The sequence below is a fragment of the Maylandia zebra genome, linkage group LG20, assembly GCF_041146795.1.
Source record: "Maylandia zebra isolate NMK-2024a linkage group LG20, Mzebra_GT3a, whole genome shotgun sequence".
Taxonomy (NCBI): Eukaryota; Metazoa; Chordata; class Actinopteri; order Cichliformes; family Cichlidae; genus Maylandia; species Maylandia zebra.
This window is the reverse complement of record NC_135186.1, coordinates 6,712,440-6,730,701: the sequence shown is the minus strand read 5'-3', so window position 1 is coordinate 6,730,701 and position 18,262 is coordinate 6,712,440. Positions and strand designations below refer to the sequence as shown.

At 41.9% G+C, this 18,262-nt stretch overlaps 1 protein-coding gene across 7 annotated transcripts in view; it reads right to left on the bottom strand.

Moving 5' to 3' along the window:
* The window catches only part of prdm16 (PR domain containing 16), a 174,222-nt gene extending 159,989 nt beyond the window's left edge, over positions 1 to 14,233 (bottom strand). For 5 of the 7 annotated variants that reach the window (XM_076878167.1, XM_076878170.1, XM_076878169.1 and 2 more), the window contains exon 1: positions 13,944 to 14,232. In XM_076878167.1, coding sequence (XP_076734282.1) covers positions 13,944 to 13,980 — 37 coding nt within the window. In that variant the 5' untranslated portion in view covers positions 13,981 to 14,232. Of the gene's footprint in view, positions 1 to 13,943 lie in introns of all 7 variants that reach the window. The other 2 variants (XM_076878168.1, XM_004554115.6) reach the window with 2 other exon arrangements.
* Positions 14,234 to 18,262: the final 4,029 nt, after the last annotated feature.

The window sequence follows — 18,262 nt, the reverse complement described above, 5'->3', positions numbered from 1 at the left end:
CTCCAAGCCCCCTCAGCTAAGTAGATCCACTTAAAAGGGCTCCTATCAATTGTCAGCAGCCACGTTTAGTTGTTTAGGCCCATTTTCTCCACTGATGAGGACCAGACCGTGGAAGAAGTAGCCACCTATTAGCCTCATGTTGCTTCTAATTCTGACCCAATAAAATGCCATTCTTGCTGCCATGGAGAGTTCACCTATCTTACCTCGCAGAGAGAAGGAGAGACATGAGAAAAACAACTAAGCAGTGGTACATTGGACAGGGAAAGAAAGCAGTAGTAAGAGAGTGAGGCACTTGCAAATAAAGATGTAACAGTGTCAAAGGAAAAGGGAAGCGTGTGGGCCTGCTGCTAATTTCCCGCCCTGAGTGCAGTAATCTGAGGGGAAGATTAAGGTGAAGGAGTTATTCTTGACTATTTTATTAAGAGGTGCTTTAGGCGCTGGAAGAAGGGGCTTTAGTGCTCCTCCAGCAGCGTGCCATACAATACAAGACAAACATTTGCTGTTATTTCACCAAAGTACTCTCAGATGTGCTGGGTCGGGTCCTTGCCTTTTGCTGTGGAGGAACTTGGCATCAAAGTTACCTACAATTCTTTAAAAGCAACAACAAATAAAACAAGAACAACGCCAAAAATCCCTTCTGTGAGGTGGGTCATGCCCCGAAAAAACTGTCCAGCTAATGAATTCTAAGCTGTTAAAAGAAGGGATGGAAACCATGAACGTCAATTTAAAATGTTACCTTATATCAAAAAAAATGGTGCAAACATGTGGATCTGAAAGCCGCCATTAATGTGTTCACCTCGATGATTGATCATATTTTCCTTTCTTTCTAAAGACTAACAAAAATGGGTTATCTATCAGAAATGTGTGAAATAATAGAGATTTAACTTCGTGTCCCAGTCTTTAGAGAAAAATTTGAATTTTTTACGTCATTAAAAACAAAACGCTGCAGTATATAAATATTCAAATGAAGCTAAGGCTGGCAAGAGGCCAGTAGAAGCCTCACCCACCTGCCTCTTTTGTTTGCTTTGTCATTGCTTAACCATTCTTAAGCACTTACTGCTCTTCGGTGCTGTTGAAAAACAAGATGCCTCTGTCAGTTATGCGCATGTGTGCCTGCGGTCATCGAAGTGAACTTTTACTGCATTCAGGAAAATGAAGAGAAACTGATTTGCAAAGCCAATTGAAACAGCACAGAAATAACAGTAACAACCCGTGGAATCCACCCCCAAACTTAACCAACATGCAGGTCCTTGAGTGCAAACATTTGTTTGGAACAACATCTTCCTAATTAAAACTGCTTAATTGGCATGTCTGGAAACCTCAAGAACTCTGAGTCGAACGGTCAGCGTGGACAGACAAAAACCGCAGAAGTGGCCGTTTCAACCACTCATAAAACACAATTCAGAAACCGGATCTTCCTCTTTCCTTTTCTGTTTTCGAAAAAGAGGATGTGGCTAGACTTGATGAGGAGAGAGGCGGAAATTGAGGGAGACATAAGGCTTGGGAAGCCTCTCCTTAAACCAAACTTAGAAATTCTAATTATGTCATTTCAGACTTTAAAGATAGTCTGCCTGATTAAAATTTTGAGGCCACCGTTTTGTCAATCAGTGTCAACACAGAGTATCGCTAGTACCAAAGCCCTAATAAAACCTTTTGTGTCCCAAGATTAATGCTCTTCTACATCAGTTACAATACATGCACACCCTATTAACGAAAAAAGTTCTGGCATGCATCAAAGATTACAAACTTAAAGTGAATCCAACTGTGGAATTTCCTTTAAATGCAAGGATTATCCACCATCCATCACCCAACGTCCCAATGACTGCTTATTTGGTTACGACAGACCCGGAAGAGGCAGCCCAGTTCGTGGCATCACTTGAGTCCTGTAGGTGATGATGTGTGAACTCTTTAGGGAAGGGCAGCAACAGTAAGTTGCTTAGAAGGGCCAGACTAGAAAGCTGGTGATGTTTTAGAGCAGATGTAATTGCCAGCAAAAGAAAGTAGCACTAAATCTCTCATGAGTTGTAAAACTCTATAACTATAATAGCTGTTCATGTGACAAAGAAGGAATCAAAAATTCTCAATTCCAATCTCTGTTCACTTTTATGTGAACCAAATAAATGATTGAGCAATATTTTTTCCCATCTTAGCTCAGTTTACAACCATCAGAAGCCAGCTGAAGTATTTCTTAAGCTAGCATGGGGCCTTACATCAAACTCAAACCCATGTAGCATTAAAGTTTGCAAGCTAAGCCCAGTTTTACAAACCAAAACCAAATTCTGCCACACAAGTGTAACTGGTCTGGGTGTGTGCAGCTCGCAGCACCACCCCTAGCTTCTGTGTGTGTCTTTTCTTTGTTGAATGGAGGGTTAAGTGTGTGTACGTGTGTGTGTGTGTGAGCACGTGTATTTCTTTACTGGAAAGAGTAAAAAAAGTGCCGTAAGTATTTTGATCTCCTTCCTTTAAAGTCACATGTGATTGTGTGATATTCAACAATTCAGAATCAGGTTATTCAACTCTAAATGACAGCGCTCTTATCTCTGGACTGTGTCTATAGGTGAACCTTTTCCAGCATGGAGAATATGCAGCTAATATAGGCCGAGCACTTTGCCTTTGGGATACTGAGCATCACACAGACGCATGCTTGTAATAGAGCTATTTGTTTTCCTCAGAAAGCTGTCCAAACGCTCTCACTGGGATCACTTGACTGCACAAAGGCCAGCTATGAATTGGTCAAATCCATTGAGATTGGTCATTGATTAGGCCTATGGCTATAGGGGCACAAATATGCAACTAAATTAGATATTGGTGCTTGTGTGTGCGGACAGCTGTGAGCGAGTTAGTGTGCATGCGTGCATTGCTGTTGCACTGAAATCCACTTAACCTGCATCCGCTTCTGATGAAGTTTTATAAACCGTGAACCTCCAAATGAAATATCAATCTTAAACCTCTTCTTCTGAGCAAAAAAAACCCTTCACTTCAATAAGAGCATTATTAGTACAGTTTTTTATGTACAAGTACAAGTTCTCATCACAGCGAATCATGATCATGATTCACTGTGATCTAAGTAAGCCACTAGTTTTCCACCAGTCTTTCTTGAGTATGTTTTAATATAATAATATTAGTGTATAATAGTACACATACCCATCTCACAAAACATATAATGGACTATAGATAACTTTCTCCTGCCCCTTCTCATCTATTTCACTTCTTCCTGACATCCTCTTCAACATCTCCCTTTTCAACAAGAGCAGTTTGCCGGGGTCAGAAAGCAATTTAAAACCTCTATTAATAAGAGTCACTGAGAGAGAGAGAGAGAGAGAGAGAGAGAGAGAGAGAGAGAGAGAGAGAGAGAGAGAGAGAGAGAGAAGAAGAAGTTAAAAGAAGGGAGAGAGAGATAGATGAGGTAGTGGGGCGGAGAGGAGAAGAGGATGAGGAAGGAGGGAGGGGGGTAGTCTGGGGTGTCAGCCATCAAAGCAGACCAGGAGAAAAGAAGGCCAGGTGCTGTTTGTGGGAATGTGCCGTCCATGGTTCCAGGGACCAGGGAGCTAAGGAGGGGGAGGTGGGGGCACGGTGGTAATTAGCCAAGCCTGGAGGAGAGAGAAGGCCCTTGAGGGCCCGCGGGGATAGCCCCTCCGAGAGGATACCATTTGCACTTCTACAGGAGCCGCCAGCCCCGGGCCACAAAGAAGGGGAAAAGGGGAACTATGGCATCCTTTATCAGGCCGGACAAAGACACCGCATCTTTTCAAAGGGGACCGGAGAGAGAGAGAAACTCCAGTGTTCCAAAGAAGGAGGGGAGAAATAGGAAAAGAGAAGAAAAGAAAGAATCTTAGGACCGGTCAGGAGAGAGACAGAGGGAGAGATGCCAGTGTGTGGGTTGCAAAGCGAGACAGGAGGTTACGGTCATACCGTGACCCAGTCGCTCCTCTGAGACATCAGAAATTCACTAATGTCCCACACACGCTTAGATAACACACAGGCACAAGTATATTCCCAGCGCATGGCAACAAAAAACAAAACAAAAATGGCATCACATTGTTTGTAAACGCTATCATATTCCAACTCAGCTAACATCACTTTCAAGATGTGAATTAATATCCTTAACCAAAACAACACTTTGTCTCAAAAGAGGCAAGTCAGCTTGCTCTCTCGCTTCTTCTCATGGCAGCTAAGTAGAGGCAGTGGATAAGGAGCCAAAACGGCCACCCTACCTCTGACATTATCTGGGAATCTTAAGAGTTTTGCCCTCTTGTAGAGCGACGGAAAGTGAAGGTCACTGACATTACTTTTACCTATTACCTTTGGAGAAGGGCTTCACAAGGGGGTGAATAGTAGCCATTGAAGCTATGAGGTTTTGTGCTCCCTGTTTGAGAGCAGCCTGACAGCCTTAGCTGAATAGGGGCCAGGGGTCAGACAGGTCATGTGATAAGGCATTTCAGACCTGCATGTAGGGCCCCAGACTGAAGAGGCCTGAAAAATCTCAAGACCCCCCCCCCCCCTCTCTTCACTGTGTCTCTTCTCCTCCTTCCTTTCCCCTTTCCTCTCTGTCCCCTCTCTCTCGCTCCCTTGCTCTCTCTGGACACAAAATGCCATTTGTTGTCCGTCAGTCAGTAGCTCAGAGCCCGGGTCGGGCCCGGCGCTGAAAGCTCCATTCACACACCCTCTCACCCAGGGATGTTTTTGCAATTCAATATTTTCACACGCAGGCAGCTTCATCGTTACTTTGGAACCGTACACTTGGCAGGATGAGGCTGGGGGCCTCTGGGACAGAGGGGCTGAGAGGTGGAGGAGAGGGGTCAGCACAGAGGAATCCTAGTGTCAGGAGGGGACGGGCCTACGCCAGCTAATGGGCCATCTTGAAATGTTTTAGTCAAGACCCCTCCAACACCTACGCACACACACAAACAAGTGTGCACTCACTCGCGAACGATAGCGCACACATTCCACCCTACTCATCGCTTCACAACCAATCTGACTCCAGGTTAACAAGGACGGCTCTTATTTCCTTCATCAAAATCTCTGCGCTAATATAGTCACACTATCCCACCAGGAAAAGATTTTTTTTTCACTCACACCACACTGCATCTTTCTAGCCCACATCTCAAATACACAGGGCAGACCAAGCCATAACCAAAATACAATGGTTATATGTGTTTTTGGGAAAAGCGCACAACCACACTCAGAAAGCCCACCATGAGGGGTTTCATTTCATGTTTCAAGGCTCGCGCAAGAAACAGAAAATGGATCAAAAAACACAGAGAAGTCGAGAACAAACGTAGGTGCCTCGTGTAAAGATGCCTGCTTTTCACCAAACTATTCTGTGAGATTTATTCCAATTTCACAACTGTAACACCAAAGGATTTGTTTAACATACAGAGTGGCTGAAGTAAATTGGGGTAGGGGGGGACTGCACTAATATATTTATCCCACGCACCACACTCTACTTAATGAAATTAAACCACACCAATCGTGGCCCTTTGTCTCTGGGGAATTCAGTAATCAACATGCCACCAGTTTTCATTTTGTATGAAAATAAATGGCAGCTGGTGATATGGGCCTAATTGAGTTGCATCAGGGAGGAGCTGGGTGAGAAAAGAAACTTGCAGCAGCGATGTAGTGGAGCCAATTTTCATGGACAGGAGTGCTCGGGAGAGGTGGTCAAATAAGCAGAGGTATTCATCTGGGAACTGCTACCCAGCTTCCACTCTCTCCTCCTCTCCCTCCTCTTTGTTCTATCCATCATACTCACAGAGAAAGTTAGGAAAGTATGAAACAAATAGAGAATTGGTGAGCCCTATGCGCCAGAGCCTGGCAGGGTCACTGGATAATGACAGCTCAATTACTGTGAATCTCCATGTACAACCCCCCCTCTCATAATACAATCCACACCCGCCCCACCCAGCATGACAAATTTGTCAAACGCACCAAAACGATGGGCCTGACAGTGTAATCGCTAACCGTCCCAACCGACATGAAAGAGGTCTTTATCTGGCCAAATCAAAGAACCTGATCTCTGAGAGAAAAAGGGTGGGGGGGCTGACCAGAGAGGAGAAATGTCCCGCTCGGCCCCCGCGAGACATGGAGATGTCTCTAATCCCCTTTAATGAGACACTGCTTGCCCATCTTTGTGGTAATGACGAACCACAGTGAGAAAGACAGCGAGGAGGAGGAGGGAGGGAGGGAGCGGGAGAGATAGAAGTAGAGATGGAGCCAAGGCTTTGAACTGGCGGTCTTATGAAAGGGGAAGCAAGCAGTGGGAGTTTAGAGCCACACTGCCTCTACACATCACTGTTTGTTTCCAAAGACAGGCAAACAGCCCAGGGGACATAGCAGTTTGTCTGCTTATCATACCAGAACAGGATGAGCCATCATCAGCTGTGCTGGACTGGGACTTGAAATAGACAGCATGTGTTTGTGTGAGTATGTGTGAGTATGGAGGGACGAGCTACGATTCAGACAGAGAGAAGAAGAATACTGGAAAATGAAGTGTCACATTTCTTTGTGATCACTAAACGCATTTAAATGCTCATTTTTAGGCTTGTTTTGCATCACCTTGTCATTACATTGTACTGATGGCTGATGGTAGGTCACACCAATAGCTCATTTCAAGATCCTGAATATTAGTAGCAGTATTAGTTTTCATGCATTTGCAGTGCATAGGTACACTCTATATCTATACATGGCAAATGGATCACACAATATACCAAAATATTGCTTTAAAATATGTTCTAGTACACTGCATTTGTATATACAGAAAAGGTACAGTGACTGTTTCTTTTTTGGAAATTTACCATTACAACTTCGGAATCCTTAATTTGGATCACAAAAAGGAGCCAATCATATGTTGTCTCATTACGATTAAAGATCTGGCAATATTGAAATAATATAGCACACATTGGAAACAGCTCTGCAGAGAGTATGGAGTAAATTAAAGTGAAAGCAACATAAAGGTCAGTTCATGAATGGATAAAAGGAAAGGAAATGTAGAATTGGACAGAAGTGAGTGGGAATGAGGGAGAAAGTGCGAGGGTTAATACCAAACAAATCAGGATTAGACCCAGATAAAACTAGTCACAATTTTGAGCAATCCCTGGGATATCACAGTGCAAGGGGGAATCATGAGGGCTGTTAGCGCGCACTAATTAGGGAGTTGACACATTTGCCCCCTTGTTTTGCAAACAACACACACTGTTTAGCAGTGGGTAGTACACAATCACACAAGACACTCATAGAGCTAATCATTTAGCGTTAATCAGAATCCTCTGAAGTAAAGATGGGATATTTCCAATGGGATGATTCCAGCAGTCGTGATGTATTTTTAGTCCTGAGAAGCTGGAATGGAAAACTCTAGACATGACCCACCAGTGGCTGGACATAATTTGATAAGCAACCACGGGTCAAGATATAATGCTCTTTACTTCAGGCCTTTTGTATTTTTTAACCTCATTTTCGCTAACACATATGACTCGGTTTTGTTTGTTTTTTTTTACCAAGATCCCTGCCCGCATCTGCAGGCTGAAAACAAAAAGCATAAGAAGAGACAAAAAAACAGGGGGCTGAAAAGAACAGGAAAAAGAAAAACATCAGCAATATATCTGAAACCCTCTCAGTCATGTCAGATTCCCCACTACAAAGCGATTTGGAGACTGTTGTTTTTCTAAACATGGCAGATGAGGTCACAGCGCAAGTGGAGAAACAGACATTTTTGCCAGCTGAATATGGTGAGGTAACTGTATCAATAAAATGAATGGGATTTGGAGCCATGTGCAAGAGCTTAATACAATGGTATTTGTATACCAACTCAAAATTTGACTTAGTCAGCAATGAAGCGGAAAAAGATGCACAGAGCTAAAATTTGTGTGAGTGTGTATAAGTGTGCGTGTGTGTGGGTCTCAGTGTGAGAGTGCCTGCGTGTGTCCAGGTGCCCACCCATCGCTGTGCCAGACTTGGCCAAGGTCAAAGCTCCAAACAGTGACAGGACCTCCAATAACTGTACAAAATGGTGCACACACTGATTCCCACACACTTGCACGCATTTAGTCAGCCAACAGTGCCGGCTCCTGCTGTTTGGATGACATTTACACTCAACCTTTCTAGTTTGTGATTGATTGGGGTTAAAGCATACCAATGCACAAAAAATCTGTCACCACTGAGGTGTATGTGTGTGTAAGTGTGACCAGGCGGGATCCATTTGCATTATACCGTATGCATGGCTTCAGTGCGTGCTTGTGTATGTGTCACTGGAAAGCAGGGAACTAAGGCAAGTCAAATGTTTCAAAGCAAGCCTTCAGTGAAACCCAGTCAACAGCGAGGAGTCGCTGGGACTTCACTATTCTCCTAAAACTATACAAATAATTCTGCTAAAATGAAGCAGAACCCATTTATTCTCATTCTGAGAACCCAAACCAAATCAATGTCTTTGTTTCTGTCTCTTTTGTGCAGATTGAAATAATGCACTAGATAAGAAGGTATTTATTGGTCATATATAAAATTAAGCCAACACAACCTTTTCATTTGAAGTGATATCAAGATAGCTCAAAGGTAATGCAATAGGGAGTGTTGTAGTACGTGCTGGGGATCACTTGGTCAAATGATGGATGTGACATTGAAATGTTAGAATAGAAGTAAATTTTAAAAAAAACAATGACAAAAGGGGCGAACAAGTAATTTCATCCTCATAATTGCTGAAAGACAGAAGGAGGCTTAATGTAATTTATTTGATTCACGTGTTATTATCCACTTTATTACTTTGTTTTTTTTTTACATTTTATTGCAGTTGCCCTTGACCAGATTAGAGTCTCTGTTTTCCAATGAACACTTGGCCAAAACAGCAGCAGCAAACAAGACTAACTGACTGAATAACAAGAAAAGAATTTCTCCTGAGACACTGTTTCACTCTATGTTCAGGAGGGAAAAGGAGGAACCAAAAACAGTCCAAGGAAAAAAAAACCCATAAAATACTGTATATAATAACTGATATAAGTTCGATAAATTGTTCTATTAAAAGCATTACAGCTGCAGTAAATCATAGCTTAAATCATCAGTTAATCATTTGTTTACTTATCACCTGTGTGTATTCCTGGCACAGGTGCGGGAGATCATATAAGTTTTCTTTCTAAGCTCAATGCAGACTTGCGGGAACGGTTACATAAAAACTATTTGCACCATAGGAATCAAATGGTGACCATATGTTACTCCATGAGACTCAGGACTAGACACTGAATGGACCATAACCATGACCTTGTCCTAACTTTGACTAGAGCAACTTCCTCTGCAACAAATTAATATGTTACAAACATGCAAAAATCACAGATGAGTCACAGATAAATCTTTGTTGGCTTTTTAACTGTCAGTTGTAAAGCTACTCCTTTCAAAGAACATAATACAGTGTTTTCTGGTTGTACAGTTACATGTCAATACAAAAGCATTTTACTAAATGCATATGGACAAAAATGATTATAAAAGGAAATAAACATGGAAAACCAGTCAGAACAACCCTCCTCACGACATGCACAAATCTGCAATCTGCACATGTACACACTCAAAATGAGGAAATGACATCCAAATCCAAAACTTCTATAATCAAGTACTTATGTAGGAAATGTGGCCTCGCCAAGTGTGGACTGATGCAATTAGTCAGGCTACACAATTTTTCAATCATTCAGAAATTGACACAAATGGTCCTAAAATCAGTCCAAATGCTCAGATCAAAATCCCCGAAACCATATAAAATAAAATAAATTCAAAACTATATTGAAAACTTCACTTTAGAAATCACTGCAAAGCATGTCATCCTCATAACAAGGTGGTGAACAATATGTCTGTAAAAGAAAGAAAAAGAGCCTGTAGTATGCAGAAGTAGCAAAGTCTGCACATTTCGACGACAGCCAAACGGTGATGCCTGAATCGGTGCTGCAAAGATCATTCACATCATCACACATGAATGCAAATGGGCTCTATGGAACCACAAGAATCTCAAGTTTCCCTCCCTGTTTTAGTTATGCAAGGTCTGCAGCAATAAAGCAAAGATCTCACAGGTATTTTTATTTCACAATTTATCCAGCGTTACTGACATTCAGCATAAACAAATGTCTCTGTGGTTACTGTAAATGCACTGAAAGGAAATTGTCAGAATTCGGAACAGATAAAAATCTGTAATTCTTCTCAAACCATCAAAATAAGAGTTATTAACAATATTTGTTTGGGTGCATGTTGTCTGCACTAACTGACTGGTGCACTTCAAAAATAAAAGCAACTAAAACTGAGATTTACAGTTTCATAAAAGTAACTCCCCCCCACCCCCCACCCCCACCCAAAAAAAAAAAAAGAAAGAAAGAAAAATCTTGCTACGGTGGATTTCCTCTGCATTTGATGATCCTATCATTTTTTCATGTCCAGGCTCTAATCTGTGAACATGAAGGAGTGCTATCTGACACATATTACCGCTGCATAGCAGTAACATACTGGGTCCCTGAACGTTTAGCCAGAAGTTCAACATAGCTACCATTGTTGGTTTTAAAGTGTTATGGGTTGGGTTTTATTACTTCTGTCAAAACATCAGAAGCTGTTGAGCCAGGCCAAGTTCATGACTGGGAGTCCATCTAATAAGAGGCCTTTAACACGAAGATCAATAGGATATCTTGCGATTAGTACATCATAGAAAGAGACAAAGACAGGCCGTGAGAGAGGAAAGCTGTCTGAAATTGTGCGAATCTTTCCAAACACAAAATCACAAAAGCAAGACTGTACAAAAAAAATAAATATTTTCTGATTGTGCAGAAGATTAAAATCGGTGTTGAAAATCGATAATCTGCGTGAATTCACTGACTTTCATTTCACCATATGTGATAAAGTACACGGTTCTTTTTTAATTACCTTTTTTAGCTCAGGGGAGGAAGAGAACAGCGCGTGCGTGCTTATGTATTGCTCCCACCTGTGTACTGAAAAAAACATACCTGAAAATAAATGTACGCCCACTCAACCGGAAGTCTTAATTGATCCAAAAAAAAAAAACAACCACACACAATTTAACGCTACATGTGGACCCCTAAGAATACCACAATAAAACCGCCGCAAGGTGTTAAACATTTCAAACACAATCAGCCTTCTGTAGCGCGCACGGACACACACAAACACACACATACTCAAGCATAACTTCATCGTGAGTAACGCCAAAAGTAATTATATTGTCACTTTGCGTCTTTATTCTCAGCTAGATTGGCTGTATTGATTTTTTTTAGTTTTTTAAGATAACAAGAGGCCAAGTCGCATATCAAATCCGTTCCGTTCGATAAAATGAGATGTGGCGTAAGGCTCGAGTGTCTCCATGGAGTCATTCACTGGTTAAGAAAAAAGTTCAATTAAATTAAATGAAAAATAAAGCTTAGAATAGACTGTTTAATATTTTTAATAAAAAATAAATAAATACAATAGACGTTGATCTCAAATTAAAAGTTGCACATTTTCAGCAAAATAATAAAAAAAAATCAAAAAATCAGAGGAACAGAAAGTAAAACCATTTTTTCCTTAAAAAAAAAAACAAAAAAAAAACACTCATTAACACTTTAATGTTGACGCAAAAGTATTATGTCAACACACCAGAACTAATGCATAGCTAGTTAGTGCATAGTTAGAGATCAATGCCACTTTGCATTAAAGCGCTCACATAGTCGTGTTAGGTGAAAAGTTTCTAATATCGTGGTCTTTAATGTGCACCCGGTGTCCGCGAGAACAATAACATAATAATATAAAAAATATTAATAACAATAATAAAACGATAAAGCAGCTGCTGCATAATAGCCGTGGGCCTACAGCCTACTGTACTCAGCTACAAAAGAGAATGTTTTACCCGAGCGTCAAAAAAGGGGGAACGCACTCCCCCCGCGTCGCATTCAAAAGTTGTGGGCCTGCACGATTTGAATGTTAAGGAAGAACATGATATTTTTCATGCCTTCTGTCTGCTCTGTTTTTCCAACCACTGCAACACAACAGATTGGAGGCCTGTGAGCTGCAGAGGCTCCCAGTGCTCCGATCTGAGTGCTACAAAGCCAGGTATTTGTGTTCATTAGCACGCGGATCAACAGACTATCAAGGCTGTTTAGAGATCAAGACGAAGTGCAATTACTGGCAATAGGCTGGTCCTCCACACGTTTAAGTATTTTCACAAAGCAGCCTAGTTTACGTTTTTTTCCTTTAACCCATTTTCTTTGAAAAAAAAAAACCATTATGTATGTGTATTTCTTGCTTTGTTGTAAACTTGTACGGGAACTTTGTCCTCTCGTGTATGGCAACCGTGTGAAAGTGACACGATAACAACAAGAACACGACTGAAAAGTGGAGAGGGGGGAAATGTTAGTGTTTTTATTCTCGTTGTTTTTCCTTTGAAAGAAAGAGCGCTGAAACCCCCTCCCTGAAAATGAATTAAACAGCGCTAAAATAGAACAGATTTATTTGGGACGTGTCAAGTAAAGCTCTTTATTTAAAATAAATAAATAAATAAATACATAAACATTTCATGTCTGTTTCAAATGCTTGGCACGGAGTATTTGGTCTGAAATGACTTTGTTGAATAGCCGTAATTGCGTCTAATGCGAGGTCGAGGTTCACGCTGAATTAAAAGGGAGGGAGGCAAAGTTACAAAGTTTTCTGAAAGGGCCTGGAAACACGCAAATAAAGCAGGTCCAACATACGACAGCATATTCCTAAAATAAAATACCCCCCCCCCCCCCCCCCCCCCCCACATTATAATAAAACAACATACAAGCTAGAATGCAAGCTTTCACAAAACCACAGCTCAAGTCACTATGGTTTGGAAGAAAACAAACACCAAGGCAGAAACAAAATAAAATGACAACAGGCCCGCAATAGAAATCGCGATGTTGTGAAGCATTTGTCTTTTAAATGAATTGTGGATAAATAAAGCCGGGTGATCCACGCAGGGCTGTGGAAGCCAAAGTGCATTCATGCAAGAATAAAATCGGCGGTTTAAGTAAATGTAATTCATAAATCAACCCACCAACAACAAACAAATGTCAAACGATAAACATGGTCCATTTCCAACAACAAAGTGCTCATGTTCACACTCACACTAAAAAAAAAAAAGAACCGAATACATGAATTTTCCGTGTGACGCGTCCAGCAGCCCACAAAAGTCGTCGTATGGGCGCTCTCAAGACACATTATTGATTGGCATTCCCTCGAGGAGGAAACAGCCTGCTGCTGCAGTCCAGTGGCCTTGGGTTTTGGGACGAAACAAATTAGCGGGAGAGCAATATCTGCTGAGATTTGAGCAGGATCGAATTAAAGAAGAAGAAGAAAAGTCCTCATTAAAATATTGCTCTTTCCTTTCTAAACTCGCATCTCTGCGTATCAGTTTGCAGGCAAATGAAAGAGTGCGCCCAGGCTCGCCGTGAGCTCTGCAGCGAGCAGCAGAGCAGTGCCACAGCGCCCACTATTTTAAAAGCAGGGAATATTATTTCACAAGACTTGAAACGGCTCTATGAAAAAAAAAGTTACTATCCATTTCGACAACTTTCTCGGTAGCTTCAGGAGAGGAATCTGCGCCTTCGCGGAAGCCCGCGACAACCGATAAAGAGCAAAAATACGAGATGAGGCTCAATTCTGGGAGACAGTGTTTATCTATTTCTTTTATCGGAGTGTAATCAGCTAAAGCACCAGCGGCGTTTCTCATCACACATGAAAACTTTTCTTTTTTGTTGACACTGGAACCAGCGAAGCCAAGACCGCAACACGCAGGGAAACGAGACTGAGCGGCCGAAACGGGACATATTTACAACGGAAAAGTTATTTTTGAACAAAGAGTAGTCATATCCTCTCTTAAGGATATGGCAAATGACAAGGACACAGTGGACATCTACGGAGCCGGGAGTTTGGAGCCGGTGGGTTAACTCGATAAGAATGGGGGAAAAAATAAGACCTACTTTTGGCCAGTTTTCTCGCCCTCGCCTTGGATCTCATCTTGTCGGCTTGTAGATTCCTCTCGTCGTCCTCCGTGAGCCCAGAAGCAGCAACAACACTATCTTCATCTCACCAGCATTGTCAGTTGTGATACCTTCGCACATGCGCACAGGCCATTCAATCTGACACCCTCGCCGGGGCCAAAAAACTTTCCAATGTATTCATCATCATCACTTTTTTTTTTGTCCTATCGTCTCCCCTTTAGATCACTTATCTCTTCCCCTCCTCCTCTTCCTCCTCCTCCTCCTGCTCTCTCTTCACCATCTCACCTTCCCACCCTCCCTCCCCCTTACCATCCCCTTACCCCCCCCCCCCCCCTTCTCACCCCTCCACCCGCCCCATTCAGCTCCTGCCAGCACCCTCTTGGATTTTTACCCCCTTTAACAGCGACTGCTTGGTTTTCTCCAGCACAGCGGTGAGCGCAGTGAGGTATGGTGGTGAGGTCAAGGTCGTATTGTAATACTGGAATTACATTTTTAAATATAATTTTATCATTATTACAGTATTTATAATTAACATAATATATTATTTTGTTGTTTTTGTTCCTGTTTATTTAAAAAAAATTGTGCTATAAAAATACTTTCCTTTCTTAATTTAAAGACTTACAGAAACTTTGTGTTTAGGCAGTTGCCGCTACTGATACCTCAGTATGTGTTGCTGGAGCTGCAGAGGTTATTTTTAACTTCATTAATTCACACGCACACGTAAACAGGTCCAAGGCTCGAGCTCGATTGTGGTTGCAACTTTACAAGCTTACAAGCTATGATTGTGTGTGTGTGTGTGTGTGTGTGTGTGTGTGTGTGTGTGTGTGTGTGTGTGTGTGTGTGTGTGTGTGTGTGTGTGTGTGTGTGTGTGTAAAAACCATGTTGCCCTCAGGACAAGCAGCGGCCAGCAGCTGTTTGACGCATGCACGGCGCCTCCACCAGTAGGGTCCTACCGGAGAGACGTCCATGCTTTCTTTCTTTTTTTCTTTTTCTTTCTTTCTTTTGTTTCCTTCTGTGTTCACATTTGTAACAGCCGTGTTGCTTATTTCTTGGATAACTTTCTCTGTTCACAGTTAGCAGCAACCGTGCGCACACTGCTTCGGCAGATCACCTGAAAGCAGGTAGCCAGATTGCAGGCTTTCTTTTTGCAGCTGTGACTTTTGCCTTGCACCTGTTTGTTTGTTTGCTCCAGACAGAGGAAGACCGTCTTTACGTTACGTGCATACAGGAGTTCGATGTAAGGACTCAAAGGTAAAATTTAGATCTCTGTTCTCGACAAAAGAATCTGCTCAAACACAGCTACATAACCATTCAGCACAACATTTTCTTAACTTGTTAATGTACAATTCAGAAAACAAACTGAATTTACACGAGATATTTTGTTAGACGGTGTAGTTTTATTACAACAGTTTTAACATCTGTATTATTATTATTGTTGTTATTATTATTATTATCATTATTATTATTATTATTACATTGAATCATACGCACAAAATATTTTTGCTGATGTCCAAACATTTCATGAAAAAAAAACGAAAGACGCAGTAAAAGTTGTAAACATCTATTCCGATTTAACTTTTTTTTTAAAATAATCTTCTGACTTTTTAAAGCAACAAGATCCGGTTTGGCTGCCAGGCCGCTCGATATATTCATGTGGTGCCTGCATGGGCCTTTAGCCTACATGTCATATGGGAATGGTTTCCGTCTAGTTTAGCTGAATAAAGGCGGCTCTATGTTGGAGCCTATTAAAGATCGGTGACGATGGAGCAACTGCAGTCTGCTGGGAGAGCGGCAGGGATCTATTCCTGGATATATTTTTTATGGGCTATGCTACTTACAAATCCATACACATTATTATTATTATTATTATTATTATTATTATTATTATTATTATTATTATTATTATTATTATTATTATTTCTTGATTACACTGCTATACAAGCACTGCGAATAATTCGACGATGTGTGACAGTTCTTTGGTCTCCTTGCATCCTGACTTCTTACAGTGCGCGGTGATCTGAATAAAAGCATCGAGCTCATGTCCCCAAACAGTCTATACTGGGAGAGAAATTGCCGTGGGATGTTTTCCCACGGGTTGAAGTGAAACGAATGACGTGATCATTAATCAATAACAATCAGCAGTAATTAGCTTACATTAAGTGCATATTAGGGAGTTTGTCTCGCATCATGAGGCGAGGGGGTTTGCGTTGTTGGCTTGACAGAATGCAGAAATGAAGAATGAGAAGTACGGCGTGTGAGGACCACCTGGTTACCTGTAACCTGTTAATATATTTTCTTTAGGATACTATGAAAAAAATCTTCAGGTAAAACACGAGGGGTTTATTTAAAAGCGAGAGAGAGAGAGAAGCTCACGGCCTTGCATGCGACGCAAAACAGGGACCGACAGATAGAAGAAACGGGTCGATAAGCACATAATAAATTATGTGAATAACAATCGTGTACAAAGGTTTTGTTTATTCCTTTTGGTATCCAACAGAACCGCGGAAGCGTGACGACAAGCCATCGATAATCCATCGTTTTAATCGACCGGCTTTGTCGATACCTCCTCCTTCATCCAATTTCAGTCAGAGGAAAACTACAAAAAAGGGACATTCAGCAGAACTTTCTCCACTTTGTCGGAATAATTTCCACCAGTCTCCCGAAAAAGTTCAGACCTCTCAATATTTCCTGCACATCGGGTTGGACAAATGCTTTCACATGGTGCAACACCTTTTTTTCCCCCTTTTTTAAAAGAGCAATTAACTGTGATTATGCTTGCAAAGAAAAGTGTTGCTCTCCGACACTGGGCCGTTGGGGAATACTTTTCTGCGCCATTTAAAGCTTTAAATGCTTTGGGGAAACATAGAACGGCTGCTCGGAGAAACTTCGCGTTTCGTAGCATTTGCTTTCCAGAAATGTGACGTGCATTTTTTTTCTCCGTCCCCCCACCACCACCACCTCTCTCTCTCTCTCTCTCTCTCTCTTTTGTCTTGCAACTGGAAAGAGCGCAAGAAGGCAGCACTGCTGGCTCCGTCCCCGGAAGAGAGGTGTGCTGCTGCACTCGCGTTCAGTCATCTGCACGTGCCGGGTCGCTCTCCGTTTTATTCCCTCTAATTAGACTAAAGAGAAGCAGATGGGATTCATAATCAGCGGAAAGTGACAACAAACAAACAGGCACAAACAGGAGTGAGATCCAGTTCGATAATATATGCAAAGCCTATAATTATCCGAGTTTTTGTTTTATTTTGTATGATCATTTTATTGTGTTTGCCTTTAACCTGCTAAAGAAAGAAAAAAAAACATCTTTAAATTCGCCCACGCACACCCTCCTCTGTGTATCGCTTACAAGCCAGCATTTCTCGTCAGCATCATAAACCCTCTACAGATGTATCCGAGGCCTCTTTATTCACGCGTGTGCTGATTATATCTCCAGTGTTAAAGGGCACATTTAAACTCTGTTAAAATTCCGAGAGCTCATTTAGATTAAGCGATGACGCCTTTACATAACGCAAGGTGACATGCCCGTGAGATTTCTCAGCAAAGCGACGGCCTTCCCCGCTCCTTCTTACAAAAACTCTAAATTATTGTATTTTATTTTTTATTGTTTTGGCCTCACAGCGCTGACTTCATAGGTGATTAGCTAAAATGTATTTTTAGGCCTGGGAAATTTTGATTATTAAAAAAAGCAAAACACTCAATTCCAACGTGTAGGCTAAGACGCTGCTAACGGATCCTTATTATATCTATTTATTAATTCAATAATGTAATGACATTGGCCAATATTAATCCAAAACCTTGGATTTTTTTTAAGTACTCTGTTATCGCGATAAATCTTTAGGTGTGCGCACACTGGTGGAGGCGGAGGGGTGGGGGTAGACTTACAGAGGTGTACAACAGTGTGGACTGGTGTGGTCGGACTGCGGCGACCGTACCCCCACCCTCGCCTACCCCTCTCCCCCCCCCCCTCTCTCTCTCTCTCTCTCACACACACACACACACACACACACACACACACACACACACACACACACACACACACACTGAAACCCAAGCTTTATCCGCGGTGGAAAAGACTCGGGGTCTCTGGATTAGACGCTACGCGGAGATAACATCAGCGCACATTAGATATGTGAAATGGAGCACCTCGCGGTCCGGCCTACGGGTGACGCGAGTCGGGGGACATCAAAAAGCCGCAGCGGGCCCTTTTGTGAGAGCTCTGAGCATTGTAAATTTGCTAACTGTAATTCTGCCACAGTTCATGTAATGGGAGAGTAAACACGGTAACTAGCTGTGGCAGG